The 25769-nt window shown below is 35.9% G+C and overlaps 1 protein-coding gene across 1 annotated transcript in view; it reads left to right on the top strand.

Annotated features, from left to right (window-relative positions):
• The window catches only part of LOC121399446 (contactin-associated protein-like 4), a 183851-nt gene that overhangs the window by 23517 nt on the left and 134565 nt on the right, over nt 1-25769 (top strand). Inside the window, exon 2 of the mRNA XM_041580166.1 lies at nt 25637-25747. Within this exon, the coding sequence (XP_041436100.1) occupies nt 25637-25747 (111 nt within the window). The remainder of the gene's footprint in view (nt 1-25636; nt 25748-25769) is intronic.

The following is a 25769-nucleotide window of genomic DNA, read 5'->3' as shown; positions in this document are numbered from 1 at the left end:
GGTCGAATAGTCGAACGATTTTTAGTTCGAATCGAATTCGAATCGATTCGTAGTCGTAGTCGTAGTCGAAGGTCGAAGTAGCCCAAAAAACACTTCGAAATTCGAAGTTTTTTTAATTCGAATCCTTCACTCGAGCTTCATGAATCGTCCCCTAAGTGTTACCTACAAATCTGTGCAATACAATGTGCTAAAAGAAAAAAGGAAAAATGAAGAAAAATAAAGACAAGAAAAAAGAGAAGAATAATAACATAATATGTTCTATACGTGCTCCTCAAAAAACATCCTTACTGTATATACAATAATATTAATAAATAATAAGAAAAAAATATATAATAAAGAAAAAAGGTAGAAAAAGAAAAGGACTGAATACAGCAACTATTAATGAATCTTTAAAATATAAATCATTAAGAAAATAAAAGTAAAATTTAAATAACCCAAGTTTTCTCCAATTGCACAACAAGAATATATATCAAAGGGACATTTTTTCAAAGAAACACTTTGAGATATACTGTACACATAGGTTTGATTGTAGCAAATTTAACATGTATTCCATAAACTTACATTTATACATGGCAGTTAGCACGTTTTCGCAGCTGACTCTGAATTTAGCAGTTTAACAAAACTCTGTATAAAGGTCATAATCATGGTATGCAGTAGTCAACAGACCTCTATAAGACAATGCAAAATAAGAAAATATGTTTTTTACACCAGATATTAGAATTATCAACAGATATTAGTTTAAATAAGATATATATGTATATGTTTACTGCAGAGACAGATATTTTTATTGCAAAAATAAATATTTATTTATTTTTTCGGGGGGTGAGTATTTTCCAAGAACATTTGTTCGAAGAAAATCACTAATTTCTTAGAAAAAACACGTCACATCAAAATCACTGTTCAACCCAGTGGGCTTCCTACTCTGTAGAAAGAAAATCCATTTAGTTTCTAAACTAAGTAGTTTTGGTAAGATATCTCCCCCCCGTTTTCCTTTATACACTTTGTCTGTACCCACAACAGAAAGTTTGGTGAAATCCCCTCCATTACAGTCATGAAAATGTTTTGCTACTTGGGAATCTTGATGTTTCTTTTTTATATCCAAAATGTGCTCCCTGATACGATTCTTCAGCGGGCGTGAGGTTTGGCCTACATATTGGATGTTACAGACCTTACATTCTAGAAGATAGACTACGAATGAGGTATTATAATTTATATACCACTTAATCAAGTATTCACGTCCGGTCACACTGGACTTAAATGATTTAGTTTTAGTAACTTGTGCGCAGGTTAAGCATCTGGATGCACCACATTTATACATTCCCTTAGTGTCAAGCCAGCTGGTGTTGATGGTAGGTGATTGAACCAAACTAGGGGCAAGTTGGTTGCCTATTGTGCAGGTGCGGCGAGTGACAGTTTTATAACCTATGTATATCTAAATGTCACCCCCCTTCCATTCCCCCCCCCCACCAGCCTAACAAAAGAACAATGGGAAGGTAACCAGATAACAGCTCCCGATTCGGCGAGATTATTTGCCCAGCAAGGATGGCACTCATAGCACTTAGTTTTCCAAAGTCACGCAAAGTTGTCTAGCGAAGAAACTTCAGGTGACTTTGGAAAACAAATTGCTCTGAGTACCATCCTGCCGGCAATTTACATTCTAGCCGGTGGGAAGGCAGTTCGGTGAGATTAGTTGCCCCCGAAGAAGAGGAGATTTGTCGCTGGGCGACTAATCTCCCTGAATCTGAGCGTGTGTCTCTTCCCTTTCGCAAGATAACAGCTGCCTGGTAGATCTGAGAACAGCACTCAATAGTAAAAAGCCAAGTCCCACTGAGACACATTCAGTTACATTGAGTTGGAGAAACAACAGCCTGCCAGAAAGCAGTTTCATCCTAAAGTGCTGGCTCTATCTGAAAGTACATGACCAGACAAAATGACCTGATATGGCTACCTACACACCAATATTATAAATTAAAAAAAATATACTTGCTGGTTCAGGAATGACATTTTATATGGTAGAGTGAATTATTTGCAGTGTAAACTGTGTAATTTAGTATAAAAACTACACCATAAAAATCATGAAAGAATCCTAAAAGAAAGAAGTCTGATAAAAAAATAGCACATGTGTACACAATAGAAGGAGAGAAATGCATTGTTTATTTAGACAGAGGACTGAAAGCAGTATTATTGGTATATTTATATAGACATTTTTGATAAAACTTATTTAGTTTTTACTCCTTTAAAGACAATTCCTACTTGCCAAGTTTTCTCCGGTGACTTTTTGTAGTTTTGTTCTTTAATAAATCCTGAATATTCAAGGTTCCAAAGAATATTCTCAAGTATATTCACGTGTTGTTTTTTTTCACATGTAAAAAAAAAATTGTATGTGGGTGTTAGTGACAAAACTGACCCATGAAAATTAATCTCAGTGTCTTATTACAGATAATTACGAACACATACTTGTTGGCTTTTTATTAAAATATCAAAAAAGATATAGGGGCTGGTTTTTGATATAACGAACTGAAGAATCCTAAAGGATTCTAAGCAATAATGTATTTTCCCCATATAACAAAAGATTTATGTCAGGAACATTTTTCTGACAGTAAGGAAAGTTTTAATGGACTGCCACAAATTCATTACCTGTGTCAGTTCATCAGAATGGCTTTGACTTCTTTTTGCTAATTGACTAAGCCTTCATATATTAGGCCTGCAGTTTTTATAAGTGACCTGTCAATTATATACAAAAGTTTAAAGAAGATAATGGTTGTAGGGATGGCAAGACAACGATGACATTTAATAATGTTTTAAAAATACACCTTCCCTTATATGACCACACTTTCCTGTAATATTTCATAAGCGGCTTCACAGCTGGGTCAAGTTGTTGCTATGGGTGACTTCAATTATCCAGACATTGACTGGGGTAATGGGGTTGCTAAGACAGAAAAAGCTAGTAGGTTTGTAAATATGCTGAATGACAACTTTTTATTCCAGCTCGTTCAAGAACCTACTAGGAATAACTCTCTTTTGGACCTTGTAATAACTAACAATACTGAACTCATCTCTAACATTTGTGTGGGTGAGCATTTAGGGAATAGTGATCATAACATGGTCTCCTTTGAGATTCTGTTGCAGAAGCAATTCTATAAGGGAGTAACTAAAACACTAAATTTCAGACGTGCAAACTTTGACAGTATAAGGGCATCTCTGCAACATATTAAGTGGGAAATGCTTTTCACAGGGTTAAACACAGAACAAAAATGGGAAGTCTTTAAAATGCTGCTTAATAAATATACTTGTCAGTATATTCCACTTGTAAGCAAGGAACGTCGTTGCAAAGCAAAACCTTTTTGGTTCAATAGAAGCGTTGGTGTTGAGGTGGGTAAGAAAAGACGTGCTTTTAAGGCTTTCAAGTTAGCTGGTACAGCCGAAACATTTATAAGGTACAAGGAGGCCAATAAATCATGCAAAGAAGCTATAAGGCAAGCTAAAATTGCTATAGAAAAGGATATTGCAGCAAGCAGTAAAAAAAATCCCAAATTATTTTTTAAATATGTCAATAGTAAAAAAATGAAGCAGGAAGGGGTGGGACCCTTACTATCAGAGGGGGATCAGCTGGTTGATGAAAACAAAATAAAAGCGCAGATTCTGAACTCGTATTTTTCATCTGTTTACACAAATGAAGAACCAGTAAGTGAAGGTTTCCTTCTTAACACTCCCAATTCTAGTAATACAACTAATGATGCATGGTTCACACAAGAAGAAATTCAAAAGAGACTTGAACAGGTTAAGATTAACAAAGGTCCAGGGCCAGATGGTATTCATCCCAGGGTAATTAGCGAGCTTAGCTCTGTGATTGCCAAACCTCTTTACTTAATTTTTCAGGATTCATTGAGATCTGGTATTGTGCCAAGAGACTGGCGAATTGCTAATGTGGTGCCTCTATTCAAAAAAGGATCCCGTTCTCAGCCTCAAAACTATAGGCCAGTTAGTCTGACGTCAGTATTAGGAAAGCTTTTCGAAGGGTTAATAAAGGATAAGATACTGGACTTCATAGCAAATCATAATACTATGAGTTTGTGCCAGCATGGTTTTATGCGTAATAGATCTTGCCAGACTAACTTAATTTCTTTTTACGAGAATGTAAGTAGAGACCTCGATTCTGGGATGGCAGTGGATGTGATTTACTTAGACTTTGCTAAAGCATTTGATACAGTGCCACACAAAAGGTTACTGGTTAAATTAAGGAATGTTGGCCTGGAACATAGTATTTGTACCTGGATAGCGAACTGGCTAAAAGATAGACTACAAAGAGTGGTGGTAAATGGAACATTTTCTAATTGGACCAGTGTTGTTAGTGGAGTACCACAGGGCTCTGTACTAGGTCCCTTGCTTTTCAACTTGTTTATTAATGACCTGGAGGTGGGCATTGAAAGTACTGTTTCTATTTTTGCAGATGATACTAAATTGTGCAGAACTATAGGTTCCATGCAGGATGCTGCCACTTTGCAAAGTGATCTGTCTAAACTGGAAAACTGGGCAGCAAACTGGAAAATGAGGTTCAATGTTGATAAATGCAAGGTTATGCACTTTGGCAAAAATAATATAAATGCAAGTTATACACTAAATGGCAATGTGTTGGGAGTTTCCTTAAATGAAAAGGATCTAGGGGTCTTTGTAGATAACACGTTGTCTAATTCTGGGCAGTGTCATTCTGTGGCTACTAAAGCAAATAAAGTTCTGTCTTGCATAAAAAAGGGCATTAACTCAAGGGATGAAAACATAATTATGCCTCTTTATAGGTCCCTGGTAAGGCCTCATCTGGAGTATGCAGTTCAGTTTTGGACTCCAGTCCTTAAGAGGGATATAAATGAGCTGGAGAGAGTGCAGAGACGTGCAACTAAATTGGTTAGAGGGACGGAAGACTTAAATTATGAGGGTAGACTGTCAAGGTTGGGGTTGTTTTCTCTGGAAAAAAGGCGCTTGCGAGGGGACATGATTACACTTTACAAGTACATTAGAGGACATTATAGACAAATGGCAGGGGACCTTTTTACCCATAAAGTGGATCACCGTACCAGAGGCCACCCCTTTAGACTAGAAGAAAAGAACTTTCATTTGAAGCAACGTAGAGGGTTCTTCACAGTCAGGACAGTGAGGTTGTGGAATGCACTGCCGGGTGATGTTGTGATGGCTGATTCAGTTAATGCCTTTAAGAATGGCTTGGATGATTTTTTGGACAGACATAATATTAAAGGCTATTGTGATACTAAACTCTATAGTTAATATAGGTATGGGTATATAGAATTTTAATTAAAAGTAGGGAGGGGTGTGTGTATGGATGCTGGGTTTTCATTTGGAGGGGTTGAACTTGATGGACTTTGTCTTTTTTCAACCCAATTTAACTATGTAACTAACTAACTATGTAACTATGTAACTATATGCATGAACCAGGTACCGCTGAATACACCTGAGATTTTGTACTGAGATCATTTACATATCACAGTATATTTCACTAGGTACATTTATCAAATGGTGATTAGCGATTATGTTTGTATTCGGAATAGATAAAAGTAAAAGTAATGCAGTTTGTGACCTCCTATCCAGAAAACCAACAATTATTGGCCAGCTCCTATACAGTTTATTTAAAGCAAACAATTCACTATTATTTCATATTGTCCCTGTTCCTTGTAAAAATTAAACAAAATGTTGTACTTGATGCTAAGCTTCATAAATCCATATTGTGTAAATATTTTTTTAGTAGGCTTAGATTATATATCAGATGCAAGATACCTGTACTAACGTTTCAGTAAGATTGGAACACAACTATACAAACTATTTTTATATTACTTGGCCTAACTTATAAATAAATTATAGCAGGCGAGGGAGTTGTATTTGGCCTGGCTCTAGTTCTATGTAAATATATCCAGTTTATTGCCACTATTACTGTATATCAGTATATTTGTCTTTTGCTTTTTTTCTGTGTTCAGAACATTTCTAACACCATCACATGTGCCAAGCCACCAACGTAAAATATGAATAAATTATTTTGACACTTATTATTTCCTCAAATGTAGTTCACTTATTATGAGGAAAGTCTGATGAAGAAAATGCATATTAGCAAGACTTCACAATGGTTCTAATACTCCACAGTTAATCACAGGCTCTGTTTTGCTTCATTAAATATCTATTGATGGCTGTTACCTATTACTGATGTGCCAGAGAATCACTGTGGTGCTGAGTCATTATAAATATAAGAAACAGGTACATTCTGTAATGTTTAATACAGCATAGTTGCTTTTTAAATCTGGAAAACCTTTCCATAGCCTCATAAGATACAACTCGTTTTAATTAGTTGTGAAGATTAAATGACTAGATCTCTTTAGTTATAATATCAGATGTACTGAAGACAGAATCCATCTGAATGTGTATACCTCATTAGTTCCAAATTAAGTAACATCAAGTGAAACACCACTTTAGATCATTCCCCTCTACACCAAAGGAGGAGGAATCAAAAGTAACTTCTTAAAAGGTACTAAAAATGATATGCAAATCAATTTTGATATAGTTACCATGAAACGTGGACATGTAACACACCTCCACGCTCTTTTGAATGCAGTCACTGGTAGAAAGGTGTGAAGGTTTAAACCTGTATGAAATATATTTGTCTAAGAAAAATTTTGGAGCCAGTACTGAAAATGTCCAAACCAAACAGAGGGGTATTAAAGAAAACTTCTTGTGTTGTAACTTGAGGATTTGTAAACAAGAACTTGCATGAAAAGAAATTACAGGCTCCTTGGCTGAATTTGGTTGCTTTGGTTTGGTTTCATGCCTGAAACCTGTGACTTTTTCAGATTGGACACTCGAAAATACAAAATCTTCTGCTTAGTGAACAAAACCCAGCACAGATCAGGATATCTTCAAAATGTTAGCGGGACATCTGCCATTAACTTCTACATGAACTTAGCAGGTCTGAGTTGGAGTACTTTTTTATTTGGACTTTTCACTCCATCTGGGTTTAATAAATCTTGTAAAATTTGTTTGTTTTTTTCTACCAAAAAATGGTGTTATTGCTCTTTAAAAGTCTGATCAGAAAAAAATTAGAGTTTAATAAATAAATAAACCCCTAATTTTCGTTATGTATTTCTAAAGTGGAGCATAAGGTTAGAATTTTAAAAAGCTTTGTTGATTAGTAGTTTAGGGTAGAAATATATATATATCTACCGGTTTTCCAAAACTATATGGTTTCCTGGGGTAAACTTTACTGTTGAATGTATTTTTATCCTAGCCATGCATACAGATTTCGGTTTGGTGCTTTTGCTATGGGCTTTTAATCCCCATATTGTGTTTGTGTCTAGTCAAATTTTGGAGACATCCATCTGACCCATTTGATGCTTACTGTTTTTATTTATTAACCAATTTTGTTTCTTTTAGTGTGTTAGAATGTTAGAATATTTGTTTCAATTGCTTAGACAGGGTTGTCCTTTAAACATTGAGCCATATATGCAAATGCAATCCATACTTCTAATGCTTCTGATATAATTAATTACATTAAGAAGCAAAAGTATAATTTACAAAATAGGAGATAAAGAAATGTCCATTTCAACAGCTTTCTGATTTGTGACTGGCTTTCTTAATTATAAGGTTGCCAGTGATATGAATAAAATGGTGGCAGCTTTCAGTATGCAATGTGAGGCACTAGTTTGAGAGTGTTTTTTTTAACTAGAGAATCTAAATTCTTAGTTGGAAAAAAAAACTGAAAAAAATCAAGTAGTTTGAGAAAAAAATCTGAAAAAAATTTAAGATTTGGGTTTTCGCTAGTTTTTATTGAGTTTTCCCCCAATCCGATTAAATCCTGCTTTTTTAAATAATAAATAAGGTCTTATAACAGATTCTAGTTTGGTCTGACTTTTTTATTTTTAAAAATCAGATACATTTGTATTTTGATGAATAACCACCTCAGTCAACTGCTTGGTTAACACTGGAAACTGTACTTACATAAGTTTGTACCCATATTAACAATATGTACAAGTATGGGACCTGTTATCCAGAATACTCAGGACCTGGGGTTTTCAGGATAAGGGATATTTTCATAATTTGGATTTTCATACTTTAAGAAAAGAAAATAAACTTCCTGAGCTTTATGGATAACGGGTTCCGGATAATGAATCCCATGCCTGTATTTGTATGTTCCCGAGGAACGAGTCATAGTCTTATAACGCCAGAGCACCAATTGTGATGTCATTCTTTTTTCATAGGGGTGCACTGAATGTAGGATTCGGTTCTGTATTCGGCCAGGATTCGGCCATTTTCAGCAGGATTCAGATTCAGCCGTATACTTGAGCCTGGCCGAACTGAATCCAAATCCTTAAAATAATGTGACTTTTCGTCACAAAACATGGAAGCAAACATTTTTTAGCAGCGCACTTAGTGCGCGGCACTATTTTTCCCTCCCCCTCGCTGATTTCCATATGCAAATTAGGGTTCGGATTCGGTTCAGTATTCGGCCGAATCATTCACAAAGGATTCTGGGGTTCGGGCAAATCCAAAAAAGTGGATTCGGTGCATGTGTATTAAGCATATTTGTATGGGGTTTTTCCGGATACTGTATCTTTCCATACGTTGGATCTTCATATCTTAAGTCTACTAGAAAATCATGGAACATTAAATAAACCCAATAGGCTGGTTTTTCCTCCAATAAGGATTAATTATATCTTAGTTGGGATCAAGTACAAGGTACTGTTTTATTTTTACAGAGAAAAAAGAAAATCATTTTCAAAAATTTGTATAATTTGGATAAAATGGAGTCTATGGGAGGCAGCCTTTCTGTAATTTGGAGCTTTCTGGATAATGGGTTTCCGGATTATTGATCCCATACCTGTATATATACAGTGTACTGTATTTCTTCACAAATATATTTTGTGTTTGCATTTACCTGTTACCTGTAAATGTTTGATAAGCATTCTTCAAGGACGTTTGCAATCTTGATATAATGTACATACTGTAAAGTACTTGTATTGTACCATAACATTAAAGCCTAGTGGAAGATTTGCTCATTGCATCTCTATGGGGCAAATTTACTGAAGTGTGAAGTGACTACTGCTGGCGAAAATTCACCAGCGTGACATAATTTTGGAACTTCGCTATTAACTAACGGTAGCCGGCGTAACTTCACTAGCGAAGGAAATAGACTCTAGCGGTACTTTGCTCCCTAACGCCTGGCCAATTTGTGCTCTGGTGAATGGACGTAACTACGCAAATTCACTAAGATGCGAATTTTACTGAATGTGACCTCTTGCGCCAGACTTGCCTTTGCCACCTCAGACCAGGCGAAGTGCAATACAGTAGATAGGACTTCCTAAAAAAATTGTTCCAAAAAATGCTAGCGTCTTTTCCTTTTTTCAGGTTGATAGGCTGCAAAAGAGAGTAACATTTTTTTGGGGTAACCAGCTTCCCCCCTACATTTCCTAACATATGGCACATAAACTATACACTGGGCTCATGTGTTGGGCATTATAATAACTTTATTTTATTTTATTAAGGTTTTCCAGGCTTGTGTAATGTAATGTATTTGCTGCAACATATACGTCCATTCAACTTTACCTTCCCACCGTATGCAAATTAGGCAACGCTAGCGCAAATTTGCTTCGCTTAGCACAGTATCGCTAGCACAACTTTGCCAGCGTTCGGCGCCCTGGACGAAACTTCGGATTTTAGTGAATTAGAGTTGTCTTGGCAAATCTAGGCCTGGCGTAGTGTTGCGCTGTGAATGAAGCCGTCGCTGGCGATTTTTCAGAGGTTAATGAATCTGCCCCTATGAGAGAGACTTTTGGATGGCAAGTTTTGTAGGTTGGTAATTCATGTGGCAAATTTTTTATCTGCCAAGCAGAGCTAAGCATTTGTTATATGCAAAATCATCACCAGAAGAAGAATTTCTTAATTTTTTCTCTTTGAATGGAATGTGGTCCTTTCAGTTAATGACTGAAATAAAGAATTTATATACTGTATTATTATATATTATTATATTGTATATATCTTGTCCTGCATCCTATAGTGCTTTTTATCCTGGTGTTCATTTTCTTTACTGTATCCTATTGGGAATACAGAGAAACAGCAAAAAGTTACATGTATCTCCTAATGCTGCCTCTCTCATTCAACTTTCCAATACTTCAAGTATCTGTCACTGCAAATACTTCCATTAACACTCCAGTTTTTCATGCATACTGTCATTTGCACCAACAGTAGCTATTGTAAAAAACTACTATTTCCATAAGTACAAAAATAGAGCTTATTATATACATTGGATTAATTTAATTAAATGGTTTTTAAAAATACAATTTTATTGCCATGAATAAGTTGAACCTATCTCATTTTAATGGCAATTAGCAATATATGTAACATATTGCATCTTATTGTCACAGAACACCATAGAAATTTACAGTAGTACTCTTTATATGTGATAATGTACAGATATATACATTATTTTGACTTTTTTGTTTTTTACCTTTTCTGTGTTTTTCTACATTTGCATTATTGGACTTGTTATCCTCAGTTGGAATGAGTTTATTTCATACAATTCTTTATAGCATAACTAAACTGCCCATGGAAAATTGTATCCAAAGTGTATTCTTTTTAAAGGATTCCATGAAACCATATACAAAAACAAATTTTTTTCCTGCTTGTGGGATTTTTCTCTTGTTCATTTTACTAGGTCATCATTATAGATCTTTTCATTTCTACAATTGCTTAGAAACCATAAAATTTTATAGACGTCATAAAACATTATGGAACATGTTGTGCTAAATATAAAATTACTGAAGATATACTGTAACTTTTTTACACAGCTTGGCTGCTATAACTGAAGCAAAGTATGACTGTAAAATTTAAGTAAAAAATGTAGGTGATGTATATTGATTCATTCTGTAAATATCGATCTGGGTCTGTTTTCTGCCTGTTATAGTCTTCTGTTGCTAAACAAGCCTGGATAATAGTAGTTTGATTTCCTATGGGATTCAGATAGAGGAAGGTGGTCTTGAGTGCTAAATGCTGTTTCATTATTGATTCTACCTCTTCCCTCTAGCTGCAGTCATTCAGTTAAACCTGTGTACATCAAGTCAGTTTAGAAGGACTGTTATAAACCAATGTTTTTCAATGTTATTAACATGACCAGCAAGTGCCAACTACATGTAGTGCAAGATTATTTTAAGGCCATTATTTTTCCCACTCAATGGATCTTGCAGAAAACATGGTAGTAAAAAGACTTCTTTGACCAAAGCACAGCCTATGGCACTCACAGGCAATGACAGGTAGACAATAAGCCTCCCAGCCCCACTACTCCATACCTTTTCAGCAAATGCAGTTCTGCAAGACTGGATGCCACCATATTTGGCTTCATCACATGGGTTGGTGTCTAAGCTACTTACATTGATTTTGTGCTCACAGTCCTACAGTACTACCAGGTGTAAGATGCTCTGGTAGACAGGTGAGCTCCCTTATCTGTTTTTGTGCCCATCCCCAGTTGTCTTTGCACATGCGTGGCAAGCACGCATACTCTGTCCCCATGTGGCAGCGTGCAGCGTGATATCAGACTTCATGCCATGTAATTTTTTGCACCAAAATTCAATAATTTGGCGCCAATTAGTGCTTTAAAAGACCCTTTTCCCAGCTTTCAGTGCCAAAGATGGCTTCTGTTCTTAGATCCTCCTCAAATCATATTGTCTGTTTGCCTAGTTTCTAACACTTTGTTCCTGACTGCAATTCTTGCCACCCACCTTGCCTGCTGTGTGATCTCTGTCTCTATATAATTCACTATATACAATCCCCTTTGGTGAAAAATGGTACCTGCAGGAACTCTTCTGTTCACAAAAGAGTTGGTTGTTCCAGCTGCATTCAGGGTCTTTGTCTAAGCAGTTGTTACACTTGGCATTCTTAGTAGGGAACCTGCAAGAAGCTTAAAGTGTTGTTTAGCAATGGTGTGAGCGGACGATTTGGGGTATGACTAGCCAAATGGATCATGATGAATTTCTGCCATAATCAGGTTTGCTTATATCTCTTACTATGAAATATATTCCAAAAATGAAAACTATATTGACTAGCAATGCGATAATGAAGGTTTAAGATGAACTTCCCTGCAAGAACATTTATTGCGTTCTTCAGACAAGTAACATTTGTGCCATATATATTTTGTAAGTACTTTGTATTGATAAAGAATCATTAGTCTAATCATTAAACAAGATGTAATTTAAAATGTGGGTTATTTCAAAGCTAATCATTACTTGCATAATTAATAAAAAGATTCCTGCCTCTACATGAAAATAACAAATGCTTATTTGTGAAGCAACCTTCAATAGAGTAAAAATTAAATGATAACTTAAAATAAGGTTAATTACATATATGTATTATCCAGACACAAAAGTTACAATAATACTGTGATTGCCTAAGATTTATATTATCCCATTAGCTAGTCTTACTATGCAGAATGGCGTTCCTGTCAATTATTTAAATAAATGATGTGTTGTATGCATTCCCTGAAAAATATCTAGAGCACAGTGAAATGTATTCATATGAAACACCCCAGTGGGAGTAGCAGATAATATCCATAAAACACAGTCCCTATAAAGTGCCATATATGAATTGGGGTCATCACATAGTCGTTGAAAAAAGCCAAATGTTAATATGATATTTATAGACCACTAAACTACTCATAATTTCACTGGAGGGAGTGAAGTTATTGCAGATGCAGAAGAAAGGGTTTTGGCCAAGCAATTTTCAGAGATCCCAACTGGCTGTAAACTGAGAGGATTGTTCAACATATACTCTTTTAAAGCATCTGTCACTATACAACACAAACATTATATCTTCAGTAGGATAAATGGTGTAAGCTCAGTGATGGGTGACCTGTAACTTTACAAATGTTGTAATACTGCAGCCCTCAGCAGGTGGGGTCACCTGAAGATTGCCCATGGCAATTATAAAAGTTGTAGTAAAGCAAATGCTTTAATGTTTGAGGTCTTAGATGTACACTTGGCTTATATCTTTAACAGTGGAAAAACATAAATACTCTCAGTCCAGGTGCTACACTTGGGGAAACAGATGTTGATAGTTAAGACCACAATCCTTTTGCTGGTTTGCTGTGTTTCTTTGCAGCAATGCATTTGTTAGGTGGATCCATGTCTTGGCCAGACTTGATCCATATAAGCATGATTTATTGAATATTCCAACCATTCTGGTCTGCTCTACTTGGTGGTCAGATCAGCAGGTGGCGCTGTTGTAACAAAATTAATTAATATTAACAGTACATGTCTCCCTTGATATCTTTGAATGAAAAAAGAAAATAATGAATGAGCATTGCAGAAGTTCTTAGAATAGCACCCTCATCAATTTTACATTCACTTATTTTAAAGGTTTACTTATTCTTTAATGTTGGATAGTTTAAAAGTTTAAATATATTTGTGTTTTTAAAGCATGCGCTCATATTGCATGAAAGAACAAAACACAAGGCTACCAAAATAAAACAATTAATATTATAATTATTGTTGTTATTGTTAATAGTATTATTTTGTACTGTACATTTATATTAAGGAATTAATGTAGAAATTATTCAGATTTCAGTCTCAAATTATTTAATGAAAGAAAAAAAATAAATCAACCTAAAATATAATCACTATTAAAGTCACTCGTTTTAAATACTCAAGTGTACATTGTAAAAATACTGTATATAGCAGTCTTACACTTGTGAAAATAGTAATATTAAGAGCTTGGTATTCATGTTCCAATTAGTTTCCTACTTTATTTAATGTAATAATCCACTGTCACTTGTATTGCACATTAAGTAGAAGTCTTTGCAATTTGTGTAATGGATACTGTAAAACATTATAAACCAAGTTTTGCCTTTTTAAATAGTTGATAATATAAACTCTGATAATTAGGTTGGCAAAAGTACTGTATTTAAGTGTTTTTTCTATTATGAACATTAAAATAAAACTCCATACAATTGAATAAGGAATATAAATGAATCTCCAAAATCTACCTCTCCATTTTTGACAGAACTTTCGTCTGCAGTATTAAACCAATACCCTGCACGCAATGTTTACTAACCAAGTTAGGGACCACCGTATGGGGTTTACCTTGACGTGGTATGGTGACTTATCAACTTTATGATCATAACTTTGTAACTAAAAACCCCTGTTTTGTAAACACATGCACTTGCATTTATACTGAATTATTTATAAAACAGGGGGACCAGGGAATGTGCATTGAAAAGTAGCACTTTCATTATACTTAAATATACTTTACTAGTGATGGGCGAATTTATTCGCCATGCGCGAATTCGCGGCGAATTTGCGCGATTCGCGCCGAGCGAATAAATTCGCGAAACGCCCGCGAAAATTCGCGGTAAAAATTCGCCGGCGTGAAAAAAATTTTTTTTCGAAAAAAGTCGCCGGCGCCAAAAACGGGCGCCGGTGTCGGAAAAACGGACGCCAGCGGCAAAAACGGGCGCCGGCGTCAAAAACGAGACGCCGGCGCCGTTTCGCGAATTTTTCGCCGTTTCGCGAATTTCGCGAATTTTTCGGCGAAACGAAACGCCGCAAATTCGCCCATCACTATACTTTACCTTATCCTTTTGAGTGCTCCCACAACCCCCTTTTTGTATATGGCAAAAGTACTGTATTTAAGTGTTTATAAGGAATATAAATGAATCTCCCTCTCCATTTTGACAGAACTTTCGTCTGCACTATTAAACCAATACACTACACACGATGTTTAATAACCCAGTATAAGTCCATGTTTATGCAAAAAAATTATACATATATTTTTGAAATTTTTAAATGTTCCACAATAGATTTAAGGGCAGATTTTCCAGATTAGGAATAACCCCTAAATAAAAATGGATTCCTTACCTGTAAATTATTTAAACATGTGCAATGATTGTGATATTATAAATTAATGTTTTGCTCCTCATATCATTTCCTTTTTACCTTACAGTTTTTTGATTTTTCACGAGTGAATGAAACACGGCAAAATTGAATCTAGTCCAAAATGGTTACTTTTGCTAAAATACAGTGATGACTGCTTCAGGCTGCAGAGATGAATAAAACTAACTGCACTGGCTCCCTAGTCTAGAAACCCACCGATACTAAGTCAATTGTCACCAAAGCAATGTTGTCAATAATGGCACTGAGACAGGAGTGTGGGTGAAGGTTGGCCACAGCTTGTATTTATTTTTCTCACCTATTAACCAGATCCTTGTCAAATCTATTAACAATTGTATTGTAATAATAAACATAACATCTGCCTTTATACTTGTTTTCCCACACTCAATGCTGACCACTGCATGCGCATGTCTCACTGATATAAGAACCAAATAACAGGCAAGAATCAATTAACCACCTAGCTGTGACAATGTGAATGTTTCCTGGAACATAAAAATTTAACATCCAATGTTTAACCTTATTTATTACTATAACAGGGAGGGAGAGAAGGGGATTGCTGCTTTGCTGCCCGTGCTCTGCAGAAAGGCACAAAGTGTAGTGATGGGTGAATCTCTAGCGTTTTGCTTTGCTGAAAAATTTGCGAAACTCCAAAAAATTTTTTGTTGCATAATGCATTTAAATGAAATTAAAGTGTATTGGTGTTTTGTTTATGGTACATTTTTTTGGGTTTGGGGTTACCAATACAACATTTTCTCTTAATTTCAAGCTTTTTGCTTACTTTCAACGCTTTGGGGCAGATATACATAGGGTTGAATATCGAGGGTTAATTAACCCTCGATATTCGACTGCCGAAGTTAAATCCTTCGACTTTGAATATCGAAGTCGAAGGATTTACCGCAATTCGTTCGATTCGAAGAATTTTAATCCATCGATCAAACCATTTTTTCTTGGACCAAAAAAAGCTTACAAAGCCTATGGGGACCTTCCCCATAGGCTAACATTGAGGTTTGGTAGGTTTTTAGTAGGGGGTCGAAGTTTTTTTTAAAGAGACAGTACTTCAATTCTCGAATGGTCAAATAGTCAAACGATTTTTAGTTTGAATCATTCGATTCGAAGTCGAAGGTCGAAGTAACCAAAAAAATCATTCGAAATTTGAACTTTTTTTTATTCTATTCCTTCACTTGAAATAAGTAAATGTGCCCCTTTGTGTTTAGTGAATGTGCCAACTGTCATGTTTTACTGGATTTGCATCGCAATGAAATCAATGGGAAGACCACATCACATGTAGCTTACAACAAAGGTTCCCGATTCCCCAGCCTTTCCAATTACTTAGCTTGGTGTCCGGAAGAGAGGTCGGATGAAGGAGTCCGCCCCAGAAGACTTGAATAAACACGCAGGGGTCTGCCCCGCATCACCTGCTGTTGAGTGTCTGGTGATTCTTTTGCTCTCACGACCACATCACATGCCACATGCCAGGCTACAAGTGTTTTTTCAATATAAAAAAATTGCTCCCATTTTACCAGTTTAACATGTCTGTGATTTTTGACATACCTCTGGTAGACTGGTAATGGTATCTACTACTCCTCTATATTGCTGTTTAACCAAAAAGTACCATCTGTACTTTATATATAACTACTAGTAGATTACTAACACAGTTACAACTAATAAATCAGATTGTATCTGGGTGCTTTGTATCCCAGATAAAAATGAATGAACCCTATATTTATGTGAATGAGCCTTATATTTGCATGTAATTGTAATGAATCTAAAATACGATGTAATGTAATGTTAATGACTCAGTTCGAGAATAGTCATAGTTGTGTTATTGAATCCAAACAACTCCAAAATATAGACGTCTGAAGAATTTTTTTCAATAGAAAAATAGCACAACAGTGCTAAATCTTAAATGATCTGTTTTCAGCAGATACATTTATAATAGTGGAGGAGGAGGAGGAGCATTGTCCCTCTGGAGACAATGTCTCTGACCTTCTGAAGCTCTTGCCTCATGGCATTCACCTGGTGGACCAGTGTGGTGAGCAGCTCAGTTGGTCGAAAAAGGCATTTCCAGTCTGAGTGCCCACATCAGAAGCTGCTGATGAGGTTCTGGCTCTGCTAGCTGGAGATCTTCTACAGCTTGTTCTGCCTGGTCAGGTGGTGGCGCTGCCGCTGGTGCTGCCTGGTCAGTTGCCGGCGCCTCGTCATCTACAGGAAAACCATCATCATCATTTATAAGGATGGCAGGTATGGGATGGGCAACACCATTAAGAGAGTTTTTTGCATCAGATAATCTCCATTTGATTTACTTGTTCACTGCAGTTATATGACAGTCAACTGTTTCTGATGTTAAAGTATACACATAAACACACTGTTGCTCAAAAATAGAAAAACAAATATGAAACAAGTGACTTTTGTAATGTAGAAGAGAAATCTATTTATTCTGTTTAAATAATTCTACCTTTTACTTCTGCCCTTAGCTCATCCATTAAATCTGGGTGCCGCCTCTTAAGATCGTTCCAGATCCGATGGTCCCAAACATTCTTGATAATAGATTCATACCTGTATAAGTATTTTTGGGGTGGTTTATTAATTCTTTTGTGGTAGGTAAAAAGCAATTGATCTGAAAAGGATTCTGTCATAGAGATTTGAGTTAATGGGGGGGGTTAAATATATTATACTGCACTAAATGATAAAAGCTATACAAAATATTGGTAATAATTGTAAAGATATGAGTTTTTGCAATGGTTTGCTGCACGTTTTCCTTCAAAAACCCAATACATTTTTTGAAGCAAATTACATATAATATTTTAATAATCTATAGCTTCTCAACAGATAGGGGCAGATTTACCTAAGGTCGAATTTCAAAGTTATGTGAACTCTAATAAATTCGAATGTACTCACAACTCAAATTAGAGGTTAATTATGAAAAAACTCAAATGTTTAATATTCGATCAACCTGTAAATTCAAATCAAATTCGAACACAGTTTTCCTCCGAAATAAAACTCAAATGTCAGGAATGCAATTAACATCTTCAAATGGTTAAATTAATCAGTCAAACAGGATAAAAAAAATCAGTACCTATATTAAAATTTTTAAATACTTTTTTAAAGTATTGCCTTTTAAATCAATATTTTCATTCAGATGGTTGAAAATGGCGTTTCATGGCGTTACAACATCCAACTTTTATTTAAAAAAAGCACCCATATGCTTCACTAAGAAAGTAGTAGCACACATTTTCCGGTTCTTCTCAAGTGACACTCACACTCCTCGTATTTTGAAGGATCTTGTTTTTCTTGTAAAAAAAAGTTACTGAAATATAATAATACTGCAGAAGCTGGAGATGAATAAGTAAAGATTTGTTCTGTTGGATCCATGTTAACATTATGCCACAGTGATTTCACATGGTAAAAGTTAATCAGGTAGAAATTTTCAATGAAATCCTTGCAGTTGCCATACAATTTTAAACATTATGGAATTTGGCCTTATAACACATATTACTTAACAGTGGCAGTTCCGTGTTCACTTTTAACCACAGAATGAATTCTGATGCATATTTCTTGTTCCATTGTGGGTAAGAGAATGCTAGTTGTCAAAGCCTAAAGGAGATCTTGGATAAATAAATGATTGTTTTTTAAAACATTCCACAGCAGTCGATGGCAGTTTCCCGTTGTTACCAGGGAAATCTTTTAGTAGGAAAAGTTATAGATGAGGGCTTGAATGATATAAAATAGTAAGAATCTAATTATTGTTCCTAAAGTTATATGTATAAGGTACGATTCTTGTTTGCTGCTTGCCTACCCACCTTATGTGGACTTATGTAAAGTACTGATTTTTGTGAACATTGATTTTTTTGCATAATGAAAAAATGTACTTCTTTACCTTATACATTTATTAAAGGCATTATGTTGTGGTTTCTGGTGTAGTTGTACTCCTATATTACACAGCCTGTAAAAAAACTCATGCTACCATTTCATATTTTATTTTCAAAATAATATATTTACTTAATAATGGTGTGTAGGAAGCCATCTCATTTCATTATGTTTCTGTACTTGTGAAACAGCCAGCACAGCATCATGCAAGTCCTTTGAGGCAGCTATTTAGTTCTTATCTCCAGATCATATATTACACATCTACCTACCACTATATGCAAATAGGAGACATTTCTGTAATGCAGACAATTTCTGATAATATTGACATCAGAATGTCGCTAGACTAGTCCAACCATTTGGTTACCTGCTTTTTTGGAAGGTTAACGGGTGTTAGGAAGCATTCTCCAATCTCATTGTATATAATGTACTGTATTTACGGTGATGCTGCCTTCTGCCTCACACTTGTTTATGGAAGTTCTTGTACCATTATTTATAAGTCTATACAGTATATGTGGCCATTATTGTACAAACTAATTCAGAGAGTCTAACGCTAATAGCATAGGGGGTGCCTGAAACTATCAATGCCATCATAAATTGAAACTGCCTAATGCAGCTAGTACAGATGTGTCCTGCTCTATTTTAATATCCATCTGTACTAGTGATCTTAGACAGTTACTATAAGGTCAATGTGATACAGGGTATTTCATCCTCTGGTTGTCATTAGCAGCTAAAATAAACCTTTACTGCACCTGATAATTAGTGATGAGCAAAATTTTTTGCTGAGTTTCACTGCAAAAATTATTCCCATAGACTCTAATGGGTGAAAAAATTAATGCCCATAGACTACATTTCATTTTGGAGAATTTATGGGGAAACGGGTCAGATTTACCCATCACTACTGATAATATTATATGACCCTGCGTGATGTACAGTCCTACACCTGTCTCCATGTGCATCAACAATTGCAGTTTCAGAAACTGTGACAGGTAGATGGGGTCAACCCATCCCCTGTGCTTTAGCAATTATGATATAAACACTGTGAAATTCACATTCCCTGTAAATGATACCTTATCTGTGTAACTTAATTCATGCAATTTCAGTACACAATAAAAAAAATTACTGGATGATTTATATGGCTCTCAAGAGTGCAGTTTGTTGCAATTTCACTTTTAAAATGTGAGGTGGAGTTTCTATCAGTTCATGCAAATGAATTATTCAAGAGAGGTAAAAAGGCATTATCCTGTTACCTACCCATTGTTCTGTTAACAGGCTGACTTCCTGACTTGTCTCTACTTGCAGTGCAGCAATAAAGAAAGACTTATGCTTATCAGAGCACAAGGCTGAGGGAACCTGGGAAAGTAAGAAAATGGTTTGCCTCATGTTGAATTTTAACATTATAAATAAATCTATTTGCTATTTTGAAAAGGGATTTCAGAACTGGATTAAGCTTAAGGAGCACTATGACAGTGTAGCTTTATACATTTTTAGTGGTTCTAAAGTTACACCCAGATTTATGTTTTCCAGGTGACTGTTAAAAAAAGTCAAATATGAGAAAATATAAAATGGGGGGGAGATATGTAAACATAACTAAAATTTTGAGAAATGCTTCTATTGAAATGCATTAGAACATGAAGAGTGTAAAAACAAACAAAAACAACCCCAGGAAAATGTAAAACAGGGGTACTTAAAATCAGGGTTTGATTGTATTAGTAAATGTAATTGCAGCTGAAAGGGTTTGATTCAGGAGTGCCCAGAATGTAAACAGTCAGAAAAATACTAATTTAAATTTTATACTGTACATTTACATATGTAAAACCATTGAACATATTTAATTTGTGAATATTATAAGGTTACTATACAAAAATTAAGTAAAAGTTTTTGGGTGAAGGTTCCCATTAAATTAAATGCACATTTTATTTCAGGAACCTTTTTGAGGTAAATGGTTCACAAATTTGGAAAAGAGAAAAATATCCTAAGGCCTACATCAGAGAAAATAGTTTAGATAATTCTCTACTACCCAGTTATGCATAAGAAAACATTGCATGCTTTACAGAGAGAAGCAAAAACAGTAATTCCAGTATCTACATTACCAAGTGCTTTTGGCCATCAAAAATCATAGCAAGAAGTCCACAACCTCTCATTATAGTAAGACAATGGACTAAAGAGATTCTTGTTTCTTTAAAACTCTTGTTTTAGATTACCTTGGTAGTGAAATAAAATTAGCCCAAATTAGATAAATAAATGCATTCAGGAATTCCATTTGCAGGATCACTTTTGTAAACACTTATAGAAAAATTAAATTAGTGTAAATTCTATTATAGCACTTCATTTTACCTTAAAGGGGTTGTTCACCTTCAAACAACTAGTTGTTATCAGATAGATCACCAGAAATAACGACTTTTTCCAATGACTTTCTATTTTCTATGTGTCACGGTTTTTCTAATATTGAAGTATAAAGTGTCATTTCTCTCCTTCTGAAGCAGCTCTGGGAGGGGGGGTCGCCGATCCTGTAAACTGTTCTAAATTGATACATTTAGTTGATACATTTCTAATCTTTGTCCCTGCTGAGCAGAATCTCTGGGTTTCATTACAGGCAGCTGTTAGACTTGATACAATTGTTGCTAATACTCCAGAGATGCTGCTGAGAAATGTATCAACTAAATGTTGCAAAATTGTAACAGTTCAGAATCTGCACCTGAATTACTGAGCTGTCAGACTCAAACACCAGAGACAGGAACATTCAACTTTAAACGTAGATTTTGGAAAAAACGTAAAAAATAAATAATGGAAAGTAATTGGAAAAAGTCATTATTTCTAGGGAACAATCTAAAAACAACTAAATTGAAAAAAGTGTTTGGAAGGTGAACAACCCCTTTAAAGTCTAGCCTTTGCAGACTCGTGAGCTTGACTGAGAAGGGATTTATTAGCTGTGAACTTTGTATTGAAGCCGGTATGGTATGACTTGTTGGTTTTAATGACATCTATGCTTTAGCTCACACTGAAAACATTTGCAGCGACAGAAATAACAGTAAAAACTTTAAGATTATCTTAAATATAAACTGTAGCAGATAGTGAAGGAAAATATAAAAGTGCATTACTGTGAGGCTGCAGGTGAAGCTTGGGGTTATGAAGTGCAATAAACATTTAATTTAGCAGCTGAGAGAAACCACAGACTAATAGCAAGAAGATCACACTCAAGAGGTTTATACATGTAATGTTCCTTACTAATTAAATGCAGTAGATAAAATTAGTTCAGGATCCAATACATTAAAAAAAGCATTTCAACTTAACAGAAAGACCTATAAGGTACTTTTCTGATGGTCAAATGCCCATTTGAATGCCAAATATCTGCATAATGTCTCTCTTCCAAAGGCATTGTTACATTTTTTCATCTTCCAATGATAGTCCTGGGGTTTGGCCATTTTAGCTCTATCAACATTTTCTTCTGCTGTATTTTATTTCTCATCACTCAACTTGTCTCTTAGGATATAGATGTTTTGCAAGTCAGCTGGCTTTGTTTTTAATTAAAATGAATATATGCAAATTCATAAACAGAGCAAGTGGTTCACATTGCTGCCTCTGAATATTTTCACTCATAAAACTGAACAGACTCCTGTAGTACTTACTTTACTCATTTAAAGTCATCTATTCATCCTGGTGCATATGTCTGACCAAAGCTACTAGTCTGGTAGTCTGGTACACTTCCAAGTAGTAATTTGTCTTGAAAAAAGGCCAAAGTCCATAAAGTTCATCTGCAGGTGCTTGCTTCTGTATAGTTCAAAAGGACCCACACTCCAAAATCAGTGAACCATCATACTTTATTATTCATACTTGTGAATCCAAAGTTTTGGCACACATTAGGGACTTTAGTATATATATATATATATATATATATATATATATATATATATATATATATATATATATATAAAAAAAACATTGATAAATAACCACCTAAGTCTTCTATCCCTTTTGCCAGTTTTGTTGCATGTCTCCAGTGTCAGACTGGGGGGGGGATCAGAGCCCATGGGGGCTGCTGATTCAGGGCCCCTCTAACCCCATGCTGCCACCTCCACTTCCCCCCGCTCCAGCCGAAAAACCACCTCCACCCCCCCACACCAGCACTACCTGCTCTGTCCTGTTAACGATTGGGATGGGGAAGGGAGGTCCAGGAGCACACTGGCCCTAAGTCTGGACCAGAGGAGCCCACAAGGATTGGGGGCCCACTGGGGTTTTCCCCGGTATCCCACCGGCCCGGTCCAAATCTGCATGTCTCTGCACTCCAGCTCATTAATTTGCTGCAGACAGTTTATTCTCAATAGATTAGCCGCAGTAGTGCAAGCTATAAGACTATATTTATCCTGCAGAATGCTTTACCATACCTGAGTAAACAGCTCTAGAAGCTTTCTCTGTTTGTTTAGGATAGCAGCTGCCATATTGGCTTGGTGTGACATCACTTCCTGCCTGAGTCTCTCCCTGTCTCATTCATAGCTCTGGGCTCAGATTACAGCAGGGAGGGGAGGAGGGAGGAGGAGAGGGAGGAGCAAATTGAGCATGCTCAATCCCTAGCCCTGGAGGTTTATACTGACAACAGGAAGTCTGATACAGAAGCCCATGTGTACACAATAGAAGGAAAGAAATGCTGTGTTTCTTTTGACAGAGGACTCACAGCAGCATTACTTTGAGGGTTTACTGGTGTATTTATATAGACCTTTCTGATAAAGCTTACTTCATTTTAGCCTTTCCTTCTCCTTTAAGGAGTGGAGCCAAAACTGCACAGCATACGGCCTTACTGGATACCTATCAAGATGCAAACATGTTTTTATCCTTTAAATGAATGCCCTTTTTGTACAATACAGCAATGCTGTCCAACCCTCAATTCAACTGCTGTGACTGCTTACCTTTGTGTAACCTACAAAAGGTATCTGAGCATAAGTGCCGCCTACATAGTTTGCACATCAGATTCAGGCTGTAAAAGCCCTGCATTATCGTTCATACCTGTAATCACCTGTATTGTTTACATCTTTAAGGACCTGCACTTTACACACTTCAGACTGAAAGGACCCACTTTGTTCTCCTGTTCACACCTCAAACAAACTGTAGGAGCAGCACTGGCATTGTGTCACTGAACATAGCACAGTATGTACTGTTAATCTCAGAGTAGTCATGATTAAGATCTGCCTGAGTGTGGCACATTCTGCTTGCCCTACTCAGTGCCGTTTCTGAGGCAGGAGCCGTCCACTTACCTGTTCGGGTTGGAGGCAGCAACACTAGTGTGGAGAGCACAATTGCCCTCTCTCACACTAGTAAAGCCGAATTTCCGGTTTAAAAAAATGGAAATTCGTCTCTTAAAGGTACCAGGAGCAGCATTTTTCCTCATTGGCAAAGCTCTCCTGGCCCTACTTTGCCTGTGTATACCATATTTTGCTTGCCCTATGCTCCCTGTGTGTAACATACTCTGCCTGTGTGTACCATACTCTGCCTGTTTGTGACATACTTTGCCTTCCCTACTATCCCTGTGTGTGCCATATTCTACCTGCCCTACTCTGCCTGTGTTTGTAATGCATCCAAGTCTATGGATGACAACAATTTTTTACATTGAGGTTACATTATTATGCAAAAATACTATTTATTTTTCATATGTTTCAAAAAAATGTATTATTTCAAAAAAGTATTCAGTATAAGGGTTAATATATTGCACTCATTGCCTGGTTATACCATTTAAAGTTACCCATTTATGAAATACTACTTTCTACTGAGCGAGGAATAGGAACTAAGCTGTGTTTTTGCTGAAAAGCTTTATATTTGTCTCCAGAGAATGAAAACTTTGTATCTGCTACATGATTCTGTAAAAGCTATATATTAAAACTTTCCTACCATGAAACAGAGCTTTCAAAATTTAATGTAGGAACTGAGAAGATTTCACTCCTCATGGGACATGATGTGCTAAGGTCTAATGTGGCATGTTGTACATCTTACACCATATACACCAAACAATATTCTCTGCTTTCACTATCTATCAAAATCTATGACAAGAAAAGCTAATTATCAGCCTTCATGCAAATTATCCTGAAGACCAAAGAACAACACTTGCAAAGCTTTATAATAAAAAATATGAATTAACAGTGCTAGCAGTTGTCAAAATTGGTCATCAGTAAGCAGTTTCTTGCTGTATTTTAATGACATTGGGGAAAGAAACTTGAACTTTAAAGCAATATAGAAATGCAGTCAGAATGAGAACACCAGTACAACACCTACATCTGTTACATTTACTTGGTACACCCACAGTGCTGGTGAATTGTGCCTAGAATGACATATGTCACCATATAAACCTATAAGAAATAGCAATCATGCTGCTCTGTAGTGTGTCTGTCAAAGAAGTCTCTAAAGAACAAAGTAAAAGAGGTATGGTAAGAAAACATAAAAGAAAGAGAGGAAGAAGCATTAAAAATAGATCTAAAATGTTGAACTTCATAGGGAAGAACTGTCACTGAATCTAAGACACAACAAGGGTATTTGCTTTCAGATCTTATACCATGTTAGCGACCTTAAGACATTTTTATATTCACAAAATGATTTTTTTTGCAGCAATTTTTTGTGTATTTATTTAAACACATTGAAACAAATTGCTTGTGAGTTCTAGTAGCTTCTGCTACTAGGTTTTGTTGTTTTCCCCTGGGAATCTATCATTTTCTCACAGTGTAAAGCATGTTTAGCTATGCATGAGAAGCTGATACTTGTATATATCTTCTAGTGTGGCATTAGCCTAAAGAAAAGATATGAACATTTACACTAAAAGTAGGGGGGTAAAATAATAATACTCTATGTTGTTTTTTGCACAGATGATTGTGATGGCCAGCTGACATCATCTCTGCCTCAATCCCATTTTAGCAGTTCATCTGAGCTATCAAGCAGTCATAGTGCTGGATTTGCCAGGCTGAACAGAAGAGATGGTAAGTTCTTATTTATTACTTG

Source organism: Xenopus laevis, chromosome 1S (genome assembly GCF_017654675.1).
Source record: "Xenopus laevis strain J_2021 chromosome 1S, Xenopus_laevis_v10.1, whole genome shotgun sequence".
NCBI lineage: Eukaryota > Metazoa > Chordata > Amphibia > Anura > Pipidae > Xenopus > Xenopus laevis.
This window is presented reverse-complemented; position numbering and strand designations above follow the sequence as displayed.